This window comes from Haemaphysalis longicornis, unplaced genomic scaffold (genome assembly GCF_048455015.1).
Source record: "Haemaphysalis longicornis isolate Haplotype H1 unplaced genomic scaffold, Haemaphysalis longicornis Haplotype H1 scaffold_2, whole genome shotgun sequence".
Classification (NCBI taxonomy): Eukaryota; Metazoa; Arthropoda; class Arachnida; order Ixodida; family Ixodidae; genus Haemaphysalis; species Haemaphysalis longicornis.
The window spans coordinates 225,257,575-225,272,558 of NW_027526295.1; the positions used below are offsets into that span (position 1 = coordinate 225,257,575).

The 14,984-nt window shown below is 48.1% G+C and overlaps 2 protein-coding genes across 2 annotated transcripts; one reads left to right on the forward strand and one right to left on the reverse strand.

Annotated features, from left to right (window-relative positions):
* Nucleotides 1-1,540: 1,540 nt before the first annotated feature.
* LOC144170021 (uncharacterized) lies at nucleotides 1,541-5,447 on the forward strand. The gene is made up of 2 exons (XM_077699508.1): nucleotides 1,541-1,846; nucleotides 2,194-5,447. The coding sequence occupies exons 1-2, from the start codon at nucleotides 1,681-1,683 to the stop codon at nucleotides 2,412-2,414; spliced, it is 387 nt and encodes a 128-aa protein (XP_077555634.1). The 5' UTR covers nucleotides 1,541-1,680; the 3' UTR covers nucleotides 2,415-5,447.
* Nucleotides 5,435-7,780, reverse strand: LOC144170019 (uncharacterized). The gene is made up of 3 exons (XM_077699507.1): nucleotides 7,315-7,780; nucleotides 6,343-6,561; nucleotides 5,435-5,598 (listed from the first exon to the last, which is right to left on the reverse strand). Exons 1-3 carry the CDS (start codon nucleotides 7,482-7,484, stop codon nucleotides 5,442-5,444), a joined length of 546 nt encoding a protein of 181 aa, XP_077555633.1. The 5' UTR covers nucleotides 7,485-7,780; the 3' UTR covers nucleotides 5,435-5,441.
* Nucleotides 7,781-14,984: the final 7,204 nt, after the last annotated feature.

Genomic DNA, 14,984 nt, shown 5'->3' on the forward strand with positions numbered 1-14,984 from the left:
TTAAATGCAGTAATCAGGACCCTAGATTTGCCCTAAAAAATACACTTGCCTTATTTTATTTATTGCTACGAATGCTTGCGGGCCAATTTTGAAATCCTGCAAAATGCATTTCAAGTTATCACCGTCAAATCTGAACATAATAAGGGTGGTGGATAAACAAAAACGAACTTCGGACCATTTATTTCCTTGCAACTTGGTGCCCTACCTTGATGTTATGTGTACCCGCCGCGGTGGCTCAGTGGCTAAGGCGTTGCGCTGCTGAGCACGAGGTCGCGGGTTCGATTCCTGGCCGCGGCGGCCGCTTTTCTGATGGAGGCGAAAAGCAAAAACGCCCGTGTGTACGAGATTTCGGCGCACGTTAAAGATCCCCACGTGGTCAAAATTAATCCGGAGCCCTCCACTACGGCGCGCCTCATCGCCTGCGTTGCGTCGGCGCGTTAAACCCCCACAATCAATCAATCAATAATGCTATGTACGGACTGCGTAAGAAAAACAAATTTCAGCGCTGCCTTGCTACTGAGGTTAGAGCCGAACGTCAGTTGTAGATGAAAAGGCAAGGTACTCTGGCACCCTTTGTTTACCCTGCAAAAAATGGCTGATAAAACGCCCACAGCAAAAAAAAATTACAGCGAGGCCTTGCCAAGATTCGAACCATGGACCTTAAAAACAGAAGCCAAGCTCACAGCCTCTCAACCACGCCAGGACACGGGCCGGATGTCAAGAATTCGATGTACTAAGCTAGGTTGCTATCGAATATTGTCAGGTGTGTTTTATTTTGGCCGTATGTAAGCAATATGGGCAGTGATAACGCTTGCTTCTTATACACAGATCTCGGAGGCGGGCCCAATTATGCTAGTACTGCAAGCGATGTAACCAAAGCTCCCTTATTTGGGTCAAGAAGAGCTATCGCTCTCCTACGCTAGCCACGGTAGCCGCGAATGGAATGGAATGCGCGGCTAGAATTCTGGCACTGATAACGCTTGCTCGTCATGCACCGTTCTTGCAGACAAGCCCCTTGATGCTAATACTGCAAGCGATGTAGCCAGAAATCCCTTATTTAACTTGGAAAAGGTTATGGCAAATCCCCGATTTCCCCGATGAGAGCCAAAGAAGCCACGAATGAATGAGCGCTTTAGAAAAGAAATAGCTTGCAATTTGTCTCAAGGAAGCCGATTACCGCATGTTAAAAAGAGATTGGTTGTTTTCTGCTAAAAGGAATGACCCAAAACCAGACGGACAAGAAACCCGGACGCTGCTGCCCGCTTTGCGGTGCTTTCTCGCACCGCGTCGACGCCGATATCTGGCGAGCATATACATCGGCCTTTTTTTTTCCTTAGTGCTGCCACAGCTTATACTTGCCAACCTGAGGATTTTAATCATAAAAATCCTGTGACCAAGTTTACATGCAAGGATTTCTAACTTGTCTTGTTAGCCACACAATAGGATTCCAGATTGTGCCGTTTGTATGTAATGCACTTGGGCAGAAAACTTGAATTTATATCACCCCGAAATTTATATCAGCCACAGCCGTAATTGAGATTCTACTGGGTACCAAGGTTTTTTGCACACTACATTTTGTGAAATCTGTGGCGGAATTTCTGAAATTGTAAAGAAAATCTAAATTCGAACATTTCACTAAGAATTTCAGAGACTTAATTGGCATGCAATGTGCTGTTTTGCATGACAATTTGCCACAGGTGTACACTGGCGGCCCTGCACTACAACGAAAATGCGGGTAGAGACCAGGCGGTGACCAAGGCTGGGGAGCCGCGGTGGCAGCTGAACATGCCCAAGGCTGGAACTGGGGACTGCACTGTGGTTGCAATCAAGAAGCCACCCACCTACAGTGCGTATATATTGGCATTCAAGTTTTGAGGGTGACTGCAGTGAAGTGCAGCCACTACCTGGCTATAATAACGTTTCCCACTCTGCATGGGGTCATACATTGATGCTACTACCCCTTCAGGACCTGCATATCTGCTGTTAGAATGGCCACTTGCAGTAACCATTGTTTGAAGGTTAGCGGTTCATTCAAGTCTATCAATCTACAAAACTCTAAAAAGGTGTCATTGAGTGCTGCCCTATAGCTCAGCTGTAATGTAACACTGGAGTCGGTGTTTGGAAGGGTACTGACATTGGCTGTTGGCATTAGTGTCTCTCTGTTACAAAAGCATCTACTGGCATTCTGTGCAGAGTATGTGGCACGTCTTCGGGAAGCTGTGGATGACATCCTCATCACTGGACCTCCACCACCTGATGATGTGTTGGCTGGGAACTGTGTGCTACCTGATGAGAGCTCAAGTGCCGCTGCGCTGCTGGGTGAACCTGTGGAAGAACAGCCAGCTGTACCAACCACTGCCGAGCTGAAGAAGGCGCTTGTAGCAGCCCGCATGTCACGATATGGATCAACATAGGCAATCGACAGCGTCTTCTATCAGAACGGGCACCATCTTTCAAAGTCTCCTAACAATTTCCATCATGTTGAAGGTCCAGAGGATTGAGGCCCTCAGAACATTCTGGCTGTGCAGAGTCTTTCCACGAAGCCCTTGCTCATGTGCAGCCAAGTAGCCGGTCCCTTTGTCAAATCGGCAACCAGGTACAGACCGACACACCGTTCGCACCTCCAGGTGCGAACAGGAGGTGTCTGTTGGGGCAATATCATCGGCGTACATCAGGCTGGGTAGGCGCTGTTGGCTCGTCCTCCCCTGCCCTATATAAGTCCGTTCAAACCGAAGGGATGTTCCACTTCCTTGGGGATGAACATCGTCTGGCTATGGCTTCCTTTTCCAGGTGCCTGCCCCTTCTCAAACATGGTGTCAAACCTATTTCTCCATGCCTGGCACTGCATTGGGCTTAGGCGCTTCAGTAGGATTGCTGTAAAGCCGCCCAGACCTGTCGCTGTGCGAGTTTGGATATGGATTAGGACACATTTCGATTGTTTCACTTACCGACCCAAGGCGCTCCCCGAAATCTTCTGTATTATGCGTTCTGGCCTGCCCTTTCCCATACGTGCGTGTCTCTGCATGGGTCCTGCAGAGTGCATTCATGCTGCATGTTGCCTGAAGCAGGTTCTTTGTTGATCACAGCTCCAATCCCACACAGCATGGGCTCTGTGCTGTCCACCTCTGCAAAAGGATCTGTATCTCTTGGTGGCCATATTGCTGCTTAAACCTGGCATGTTTGTGTAAGCGTTGTACATGTTGCCAGAAATTATGGAGTGCCCCCTGCCTACTCTTTTCGAGTTCTCAAACAAATTCATGTTTACTTGTCAGATTCTGCCATTTTCTCTGTAGCCGTCCCACGGCTGCTTGCAAACTGGCTCAGGTTGTTAAACCCGTACTGCCATGTAATCTTGTCGGCGTGCTTCCTTCCTCTCCTGTAGTGCAGATGGGAAAGCTGTGTTCCACCAGCTCTCCAGACCATTCTTGGTAGGTTGGTTTTGACCTTGCTTTGTCTTTTTCAAAGTCTGCATCTGTTTGACCTACTTCAAGTACTCCACCTCAGGACTTTCTTGAAGCAGTTAAGCAATCTGTTCCACCAACTGCTCTTGTCGGAACACTAGCACTGACCCTCCTTCCACATCTTCTCCCGAATATAAGCCGCAGCCGGTTACTTCCTGGACTTCGGGTTTCAATTTTGTCAATCGTCATTCTCGTAAGCTTCTCATGAGGTCTGGTGACATCACTGCGAGCTCAATGGCTGATGATTGCTTTCCTGGCGACCAGGTTTCTTACCTCTCACACTTGTGTTGGAGGTTTGTGACGACCAGGTGTCTATGGTGTCCAGCAGCTACTGGAAATTTCTGTCTCGCATCATTACGGTCTACTGGGTGGCTGTTGCAATTCCCTAAGAGCAGCACCTGGTGTTCAGTTTGAAGACACTTCACGTTGTCTCTTAGGCACTTCTACAGCTTCACATTTTACTCCCTGTCGGCCTGTCTGCACTACATCGACCCATCAAGACACCTGCCAGCCACAGATGATACGGCATTCTAGGTGCGCTCTCAAACACCAAAGGTCCCATCAGAGCAGTACTCCGACTCTTCCTCCTCGATACGGCATTCTAGGTGCGCTCTCAAACACCAAAGGTCCCATCAGAGCAGTACTCCGACTCTTCCTCCTCATTTCCAGCCCTCCTGTTGCACCCTTACCAACTCTGTTTTCACCAGGTAGCTCCCAAAAGTACGATTCTGCCACTGTGCATAACCAAGTGCTCTCCCTCCAGAGCTTAAAAAGTCTCCTCCGATTTGCTTAGGGATCTGCCGCCCTCCTCATCTGCGTCTATTTCCGGTTGTGCGGACAAATTCCACTTGCAGTCCCAGCTGCCGATTCAAAGCCTGGACCAATGCGTTCCACTGGGGAATTTTGCTTTGGGTATCCTTTCCTCCCCTCCATACTTGGGATTGCATAAAGCAAGTAGTGGTTCTGTGAGAACTGCTGTACCCTCTGGCTAACCTTTCCCCTCAGCCACTTCACCTACACCATCAGCCGCCGCCTATTTTTCCCAGGTGCCGCTCCTGATTACTGTGCTCCTGTTGTCGTGTGGTGAAGTAGTGTGTGTGCCATTTGCGTTGCAAAAGTGGTGTTCACATGTTTCCCTGTGGACATGGCAAGATTGGTCTGTTCTGGTGACATGCTCTATGTTATTGCAGTATGGGGTATCTGCATGTGCAAATTTTGTTCACGTGGGGATGTGAGTGACCTTGTGGGTTTTTATGAACTGCACAAAAGAAAATTAACATGTGGATAATTATTTTTGCATTCTACTAATTGACTTTTCAGTGAGAGCTATGTTTGGGTTATTATCCTTGTTTATGCATTTCCAATTGTTTGGAAACCTGCCACAGAGTTCCTAAAGTGTGTGTTGTTACCCAGTTTATTCTTGCTAAGGGGGAGTGGGTACTTGGAAGAAAGAATGGAACGCGCGAGTCATCTCTGAGGTTAACTTGGCCTGCATAAAGTACCACCAATGTTGGCAGTATTTGTGCATTTGCACCTTATCTCCCACTTTCTGAGAGGCTTCCTGCCATGTTTCTAAGCCATTGAAGCTGTCTGTCACTTCCTGCAGCCAGCTTTATGATCAACACCTGTGTGTCGATGTGTGCACATTTTGTTGAGTATTGCAAACTTCTACCTCACCTGTTTTTTCTTTTTCTTTTGCTGTAATAACCAGTGGATCAGGACTGCGGGGGCTTTCGGGTCTGTTGCGTTTTTTTATTACTCAATGTTACAAAGTGAGAGATGGGTGTGGGCCTTTTTTTTACAAAAGTAGAAATAAACTGGCCAATGAGTCCCAAGAAGCCACCAGCACCTGCTCCAAAATATAATACCGCTGCCATCACTGTTTCGGTTATCAGGTTCCTATTGTCACCTTGATACTGATATGCAATTTTGTTATGAATGATCACACCAGAACTTTGAATAAACTTCATTTATTTCTCTTCAAAACTCGGGGTACTTAAATCCCGTGTATGCTTCCGATGGGAAGGTGTCCCTGACACTGTTTACCACACAGCTGGGCAAAGGGACCCGGCGGCCCGCACCCAGGACGTGCCAAATCCACCGCACGAACTGGCGGTACGCGGTGTACCTGTAGCGGCTGAAATGAAAAACACGTTGCAGCAGTTGCCGCAAGGCCAGGAAAACCACACTGCTTTGTTCGCAACAAACCAAGTATCTGTTGTATTTTCTTTGCTTCCTGAGAAGCTCTTTTCAATGGATCCTTCTGATGGGTGGCATTTCCACATAAAGATTGCGAGTTTTCATTTTCGAAGGTTAGTGAAAATTAAGCAGTCTTTAAGGCGACGGTATGTCAGCGAGTTGGCCAGGATCTATAGCTTCTGTATAAATGTACTTTTGCTTGGCCGGGATAATTCTCTGTACATGGATGACAAGCTGGCGAAGCTTCCTGCACAGTGCACGGCCTTCCTAAAGGTTTATCTTTCATGCATTCATGTTCCTAGATTTTATTTTATTGGTTTATTTTTATTCGTTGTAATCATAACTCCGAGGCACACATACCCCCCAAAAAAGACACAATTGCATGCGCCAAGTTCCTTTACACTTTATTTTTTTCCAATGCACGCCGCTCCCAGTGGGAACCGAGTGCTTCCCGGGAAAGCCAATGAATTTTTTTAAACGACAGACGATAGGTGTGGACGCCAATGACTTAGCAAATTAATACTGCCGTGAGACACAAGCCTTCCGCCTGAATAAAGTTACACGCACAAATAAATTGGGCGTCTAAATCACAGGAAGGCACACAAAGAGCTTTGCGCCTACATGGAAGTGAATAGGCGAAAATAAAGCAAAAGCAAAAAAAAATGCAGAAAAGCCATATTACCTGTGGATGTCCATGCCGTCCAGGAGTGCTGGACGGTTCTCCATGAGCGCATAGTACGCGATTTCCAGCGCGTGGATGTTGAGGCAGCCGTCCCGAAAAGTCTGGTGGGAAGTTATGCACTTCTCACCCTCCGGCACCCGGGCATCCACGCGCGGGATTTCGCGGCAGCACCGCGATTCTGAGGAGCTGGACATTGTGCGGCACAGACCGCACTGACACCTGCGAAGATTGCATTTGTATACCTTATCCAAGTTCAATGCAAGCGCGCGAGCTAGCGCACTATTTGGTGTACACATGCTACAGCTGCGCCGATATCTTTATGCACGATTTTCTTTTTCGTCTGCTTGTTTACATCCCATACGAAGTCTAGGCCGCCGTGGCAAAAAGCGAAAAGAACAAGAATAAAGCACACCCGTTTTGCATGCGGCACGCGCGCACGCGTCCATTGTATTGCTCCCATTTCATAAAATCACACCTGCTTGAAAAAAACAGGCCTCGTTTTTAAGAATGTGTACGAAGTTGCTGCGCATCGACAGCCGTGGGACGCTACCAAAAGGAAAAAAACATTTCAAAGAACACGCACAAAGGTACCGAACGCGAAATCACCGGAGTGACTAGTTAGCATGCACTTGAAATTCAAATAAAAAAGATAGGACCTACAGGAAAGCGGCGTTATGCTGTTTTTTTTATTAGTATTATTATTGCCGGCTGTACATTTTGCGTGAAATAAATCAGCCTACAGGTTTCGTATAACCGCGAGTAGCTGACTTTTCGTGGCAAATAACGCTGCGGCGCGGATCGGCAGGCATGTAAACAAAGGCTTTGCACACCGCGTCACAGCTTATTCTACGGCATCACGTAATTGTCTGGTCCAAGCAAGATTTGTTTTTTTGTTCAGCACAACATTTCTGCAAAAATTACCAACGCTTCGCACTTCCGTATCTGGCAGTGCATAACGTAATGTAATCTTACCAGTCAGTGTTTCCGAGCCGCCACGCTTCTGGGTCGTCGTGCTGGACGGCTTCGTTGCTGTCCGACTCCTCGCTCGCCAGCGGGTCGAACTTAAAATGTTCGGCCGCGCGTACACCTACAATGTCAACGTCGTCCAACGACCACGAATCGTCTGAGTCGGAAGACGACATGCCGGTGAATGCGCGCCGCGCCGCTCGCGCTGCGAACGTCACAGTTTCTGTACTTACGTCATGGGCTCTGGGCGCCTGCTACCACAACAGTGACGTCAAGTACTAGGTCCTGTCATGGCGGCCGCTTCGCTGGTGTTTGAGTCGAAACCGAAACTGACACGTATAAAGAAGGCTGTAACTAATTATTTACGCTGCTGCAGACCATTTAATGTACCATTCTATGATCACTGGGGTGGTAGCCACCCATTGCAGCAAAAAAAACGCAACACGAAATTTTCGTGTCAGTACTCCTTTAATACTGCTCCCGTTTGCTCGGTTAAAACGCGTCTTCCGAGGGTGGAATGAAACTGAGTGAGTGACAAAAAGGTTCTTTTGTTCACATTTTGGGTAGTAATATTTTGTCTGCATTCCCCCTTAAAGTTTGCTGGCTGTGTCCACCACAACAACAGGCTGTCTCACTGACTTTGAGGAAATCCACACACTGCTTCAACCGAAAAAATAAATTCCGGGTACTTTCATGTTCACATTAGCGCATAAAAGCGTTCACATAATTAGTGTGCCAAGTTGCGTTGACGCCTTAAGTCACATACCCGATGTTCTCCCACGTAGATTTTACACGTGTCGATACTGGACTGTGCAGCAGGCAGGTCGAGCTCCTGCGGGAGGTGCGTTGGCCAAACAGTAAGGCTTTTTGCTACTCCCTCATTTGCCCACCCGAAAGAGCGGTAGGTTTTTAACCCTAATCGCATAAATTACAGGTTTAATTAAATATGTGTGGCTGAGGTATGTCTGTGTCATTTTGCTGTTTGGTGACCATTTCTCAGATTCAATCACTCGCGTCTTCTTCGCTCTCAAGGAAGAAATGATTTGTGTTGAAACCACTTTGACCGTAATTGAACATTTGTAACCATATATAGGTTGGAGCGAGTTGACTCCATGTGTATTGGCAGCGGGGCTGGATTACGGCGGGCTGTTTCGTCTGTCCGGCGGTTTCACACAGGGGCAGGTTCCTGAACCTACCGTCAGAGGGCTCTCTACTCTTACCGGGATGGAAGTGGACCAATTAGAGCGCGCGCCGGCGGATGAGGGGGTACATCGTCCGTCCGGCACTAGAGGCAGCAAGCGCTCACCACAGAGCGGCAGCGCAGACGACGCACACATCCCGAGTTTTATTGAGAGCGAGAAGCCTAAGCCAAGCGTCACAATTGAGTCGCATCGACAAAATTCGCGTTGACAAAATTGAACCTTGCGGCGAAGGCAACTTTCTGGTAAATAAACCATGTACATCTCAATGTAAGGTATGTATCTTGAAAAAATAATGAAATTATCCACTAGGACGACTCCATCCTCACATCTAGTTTCTACTACGTGTGTGTTTCGTGCACTCCCTTGTCCGGGTCAAGCTCCGCTGATCATTCTTCGTCACAGAGTCAAAGGGCGCTGAATGTTGTTTTTCTTCTCCGTCAACAAAAGCACGCTTGCCCTGGCATCAATCAAGAAGGTACCGTTATATAGCCCCGTCTCCCTCGATTCATGTGACGGTAAATATCTCCGGGGGAGCGTCGCGGCTCAAATGGCCTATAATTTCGATGGCGCCCTCGCAGTTATAGCACACACGGGGATGTTCTCTTTCCTCACGGAGGAAGTTCGGGACTGGAGACTCGCCCCGAACGAGTACAGAAAGCATTTCTTTCGTTAGTGATGCTTAACTAACATTACGAGGTGGTCCGAGTTCCGAACGGGCATTGGCTATAGGGTTCTGCGTACGCTAAAACGCCTCGCCGTAAAGCCACATTTATAGCGAATGGTCAGCGGAAAAGGGCTGTAAAGCTTTTGATCAAAGCTTTCCCAACAAACAGTTCTACGAAAATTCTTTATTTCCATAAAATATACACAATTCTATAGTGGATTGGTTGGGAAAAAGCCGCTCTAGGCAGCTTGACAAGCCCTAAAATCCATTGACAGAGGCAGCAGCAGGGGTAGAGTGAGAAAGAAAAGAAAACAAAGAAAGGAACCTTTTCGAAAAGAAAGGAAAAAGAAAAAAAACAGAAAGAGAAGAAGGACTCCTCCCCTCAGAAAAGAAGAAACATCAACAACAATAACTAGTAGTACTACTACAATAGCAACAAATACAGAAAAAGAAGAAAAGAAGAAGAAACCGGCTCTAGAGATGTACAAGTCAAGGCATAGGGCAAATTCAATTCGATGTCACAAGTATAACGGCTCGAGCGGGACAGTGTTATAGCTAGTGACAAGTAGAACGCTAACCTTTCGGGCAATGCAGAATTGACCACTAAAGCGACTATTTCACTGATTACGGCGAACTTCGATCATACTTCATGGTCTATAGCGAAGTTGCAAAGGCTGCCGGATTCTTGTCAGCTTCAGATACATGGTTTGTGCGTGTGGGAAACGGACGGTCATATAGTCTGCAGGTGTAAGCCACGCGCCCGGCAGCATGACGTCAGTCCAAAAACGGTGACGTGTACACATGGCGAAACAGGGCGCGCACACCGCTGCCAGCGCGTTGCTCCCATCCCGGGAGCTTTCACGTCGGCAGTTTTAGGCCAGGAGGAGTAGATGGCGTCATGCTGATGCCGATTGCGAAGGGTTATCCGCTCTGAGCTTTCTCGTGTGCGCAAAAATAAAAAATGGATTTAAGATATGTTGTACTGAACGGTTGCTGCTGAAATTTGCTGGGAGATATCTCCATATACAAAGGAAGACTTTTACATAGTTATCCCAGCTTTGAAATTTCGTGTCAGTACTCCTTTCAGCAGGTCTCCCGATTTCGTTTGCCTTTAATGCTTCCATCACTGTTGCGGTGTTGATTGAATAAAACGCTTTTTCATAATGCATAGATGTCATATAAAGGGTGTTGTTATACTCGGCGGATTTTTTCATTACTTTGTTGATGACGTGGGTGTGATCCATTGTAGAGTATCATTTTCTAAACCGAGCCTGTTCTCTGGGTTGTTGTGAATCTAAGTAGTCGCTTGTGCGTTTAAGAATTACCCTGCTGAACAGCTTGTATGCAACCGACAGAAGGACGATCAGGCCTGTAATTCTTAAAATCTTTGGCAGCTCTCTTCTTATTAATCAAAACTTCTTCTGACTCCACTTAGCCCTATGATATCCCCCTTAATGTCTGAGAGCTCCTCTAATAGGATGAGCTAAGCTTCCCTCGCTAGACAGAGTTCGAGAGTTGAACGTTGCCAAGGGCGGCCTGCCCGGATGCGGAGATTCTTAGCAACCTCTGCTGCATCGCTGGCCTGACCGGCGCCGTGGTCAGGTGCTGTACAGCTGCTAGGGATCGAGGACCCAGAGTTTGGTTGGTTAACCATGGTAGGGGAGGTCAACTATTACGCCGAGGAGGTCAGATCTTTCTCTCGTGAGGGTGTGCTGTTTGTGTCCCTAGGAGCCTTCCTACCGTGGTTGCACCTATCTAGTGTAGCCTCTAAGAAATCCGGGATGGTATCCGGACCGCGCAATTCCATACCTCTGCTAGTACCGTGAGAGCCAGAACAAAAAAAGAAAAACGTGTCCGTGTTTTTATACACTATCTGTTCCTATTGGACCCGTTGAAATGTGAAACGATGCTTGACGTTTCTTGGTATATACATCTGCCTTTTTCGCTTTCTACTACGGAAATTTTGCGTTTGTTCTGCGCATATCCAACAACTCCTAATTCTTTGTTCCTTTGAGAGATGTACAACGACCCAATGCAGACATGAGCGTAGGGATGACACACTTCATATCGCCTGGTTCGTAATTCACGTGCTTTCCAAGCACGTTTCTGCCATCACCTAGGCCACATTTTTGTTTAGCTCGCGACAAAGTCAGGAGAACGAGCAGCGACTGCGCTTGTCAGCATGGTCGCAACGCCCACTTCATTACGGGGGAAATGACGGGGCTGAGCGAAAACTTAAAGCATCATAATTATAACAGCAGACAAAGCGACTATTCGCTTTTTTCGCATTGTCCTTAGCGATCTCAAACACCCTCCCAGTTTCTGTCTCCTTCGGGTAGCAGAAAGTTCATGGTGCAGGATTAGAAATCAGTGTTCCAATTCGATTAGCGTGCTCCCCGTAAAGAATGTGCATGTTCTTACCGCAGGGGAAGCGCTGCTGATGTCGTCCAGCGGGAGCTTGAACAGCTTGTCCCTGCGATTAAGATTGGGTCATGTGCCAGTTGACGTGGCTAAGTGTAAGCATGCAGTGCTGCGACGATGCCTTAGCGTCGCGGAAAGTTCCTGCCTATCAGGTTATCTGCTTTCAAAACAAGAACTGCAAGCAAGTCTAATCAATGCCTCATATATAGCCCTTTACAGTTGAAATAAGCAGAGCTTAAATGAATCATTAATCGGCTCTTGCGAGCATCGGCTGGTAGTTTCTCAAGCCACTCTCTTCGCACTTTTGCTGCTAGTGCATAAAACAGTGCAAAATGGCGGCCTTCCAGAGGTTTTACGGCGGAGATGTAGGAGGCTACCCTTCCATGGATTTTTCATTCCTGTGGCCTAAAACTCCCAGCTCAAACAGAAAAAAAAAACGGTTGGGTTATTGTGGGGATCGAATCCAGTTCCCCACATACGTGCCTTTTGTCCCGGCGTTTTTTTTTTTTTTCAACAATAGCTTTGGCAATAATTAACATGAATGATAATGGGTAGAGTTGACATGAAAGGACGAGGTATGATATGAAAACACGAGAGCACAGCCGAGGGTGACAATATATACACACATGCACATGTTCACAGGTAATTATATAGGAAAATGGATCTAGGTACGAGGCAAAAAAAAATCTTGTGCCATGAAAAATGTCTCACAGCGCATCAAGAAAAAACGCCAATAAGAATTTGCGGACCCTACGTTATGCAAAACATAACTATCGCCTGAGTAAAAAGATCAAATTTAGAGAAAATGCAAATAAACAAGAGCTCCAGACGGTACATACTGCCGCATGATGCATTTGACGTGTAAGTCTTCAGCGCCTACCGATCCCGTGTAGCATGTTTGCTTCGGCGAATGACCTCCTTTGTCTTAAGAAAAAGCGCCACCTGACCACCTTGCGCCAATGCCTCGCGCAGCGCTTCGTCTCGTTGGGGTCCCTCTTACGCACTCGTCGTCAAGTTGAATTTTTGAGAAAAGAGACGCCAAACGGGTTGTGGGCTCAAAGAGCACTCAAACGCGTCCACGTGCCCTCCAGAGGCAGTAAAGGGAGGCCCAGGACGAGAACCCATGGTAATTTGCCATCGTGCGCCAAAGAAAGTGTGTTGTTCGTCGCAAAGTAGTGGGCAGTGCTGCATGCCACGAAGACGTGCCCAGGCGTCCACACAGGATGCATCGCGCGACGTAGGGTATAGAGAAGCCCCGAGACTCCTGCCGCGCCATAACAGGCAGCATTCCGACGTGAAAACGAAAGAAGAAGTTCTTAGTCGCGGTGGGCGCAGGAAGAGCTTGCACACGTCTCAAAACGTTCGGGTCTGGGCCACTCGTTAGAGGTTGCCGATAAGAGAAGGGGGAAGGACTTTCCCCAGGAGTTCCTAATAAAGCTTTTGTGACGAAGCGGTGAGGATGTATTCCCACGAAAACTGCTCCCCTAAGGTTACGAGTGCAGCGGCGACCTCTTTGTAGAAACCGGTGTGACTCAGACCGTGGTTAAGGCCCCTGACGTGGCGAGCCGGCCACCATGTTAGCTGCGTGGAACCAAGGTGCTGTAATTCCGCGCGGAGGAAAGAGTGAGGCTGGTCGCGGAAGTACAAGAAGATCTGTACGATCAGCTTCAGTTCTACATTCACAAGGCCCACACCTCCTTCCTTCAAAGGCCGAAACCGGTTGGAGGGCGCTTGGGTTCACACGCTGAACGCCAAAGGAAGGCGGGCCATATACGGCGAAGTTTGAGGATTGTCCTGGCGTCCATAGTATGGATGCGTGCTCCGTACAGCATGGCAGGGTACACGAGGACATTGCAGACGTGTGAGTGCGAACCATCTAGGCACACACGACGTCTCCAGGTCGAGATTTACACCGAGTTAATTTCTAGCACTCTCCTTCCAATAGATGCTGGAGAGGTGTCGGGCTTGCGAACCCACTCCCAAAGCCAAGCTCCTTTCGACCTGGCCATGTTTATTCCTTCCCGAGGGAAGCGGGAGAAGGGACTCTCCAGCTCGATTACCTCACCCACCTGAGCTGCGGATGTAAAAAAAAAACTAACGTGAAGCCTGGGGAGGAGCGAAGCATGCAGTGTATAAGTGTTTGATGTGGTTTCGATCATGCGGTTTTTATGGATGATGCGGTTTGATGAAGTGTAAATGCGGTATCGATGCTTAGAGCTCGGCGTCTTAGGCCTTGCCGCCTTGCCGTTTTTGCCCACGGAGGTGATATCATTGGAAGGTAGAGGTATACAGTTTTGCTGTAAAAGTCTTGTGTCTGAAGAACGAAGCGTTCTAGCGCGAGGCGTTTGAAGACGAATGTTCTTGTGTGTTCTTTTAGTACGTGTTTTTACCAAGGGAGATGAAACGTCCTAGCGCGAGGTGTTGGAAAACGACTTTCCCGGTGTTTTAGTACCTGAGACGCCTACAGCCCGAGCCCCTACGGTGCTTCGCGCCTAAAAGAAGGCCACATCGTCCGCGTAGGCCAGGACTCGCAATTCCTCCTGCCCGAGAAAAAGACCTCTGATTGTGTCTCCGTGTGTGCTCCCGCTTTGTCAACGATTATCTGGTGTCTGTTGATTCAAGGAAGGAAATTCGCACCGATAATATTTTGGAGGTCTTCAAAACAATGGAAACTCCAAAAGGAAGGCGCGATTCAGTTTCCAGATTGAAGGCTCAAGTTAGAACATGACCATATTTGCTGGTCGTATGCTCCGAGGTCGGAAAAGCCTTTGCTGAGTTCTGCCTCCAACCATTCGAAGTTGGTGAAACACGGCTTAGCCATGTCGGGCCTAAGGGCCGCGCTGAACAAGCCCTGGGTGCAGATGATGGGGACAAGTTTCGAAGCACAAGTGGCACAGGCTGGTTTTCCAGTGACCCTACTCGCTCCAATGTCAGAGCGGCGGATTGGCGAGATGAAGCGATCTAGCTAGTGGCCTCCCAGCAGGGAGGAGCAGGAGGGGAGACTGGAGGTGGCGGTGCGGCCCTATATACGTACATGACGTATCGCATCGCCTGAAAAAGGTTGCTGCGGGCTGTGGAGGCGATGTTGTGTTTACGGCTCGGAATAAGCTTGGGAGGATCTGCGGAAGCGTTGCAAGGAAGATAAGTGGCGCGTGCGGGGATCCTAACTAATACGCTGTGAAGCACCGGGACCCGTATGTAATATCCAAAACAGCTGCTGTGTACAAAATCCCGCTCTTATGCAGGACGCACTACATGATATGGCAAACCGGTCGCAGCTTGAGCGTGAGACTGCGCGAACATGATATTTCAGCAAAACCAATGCCAAAGTCGCATCTCCCATTTCATTTCAAAGCGTCCAAAGGGTGCCAACCATCTTGTGGGAGTGC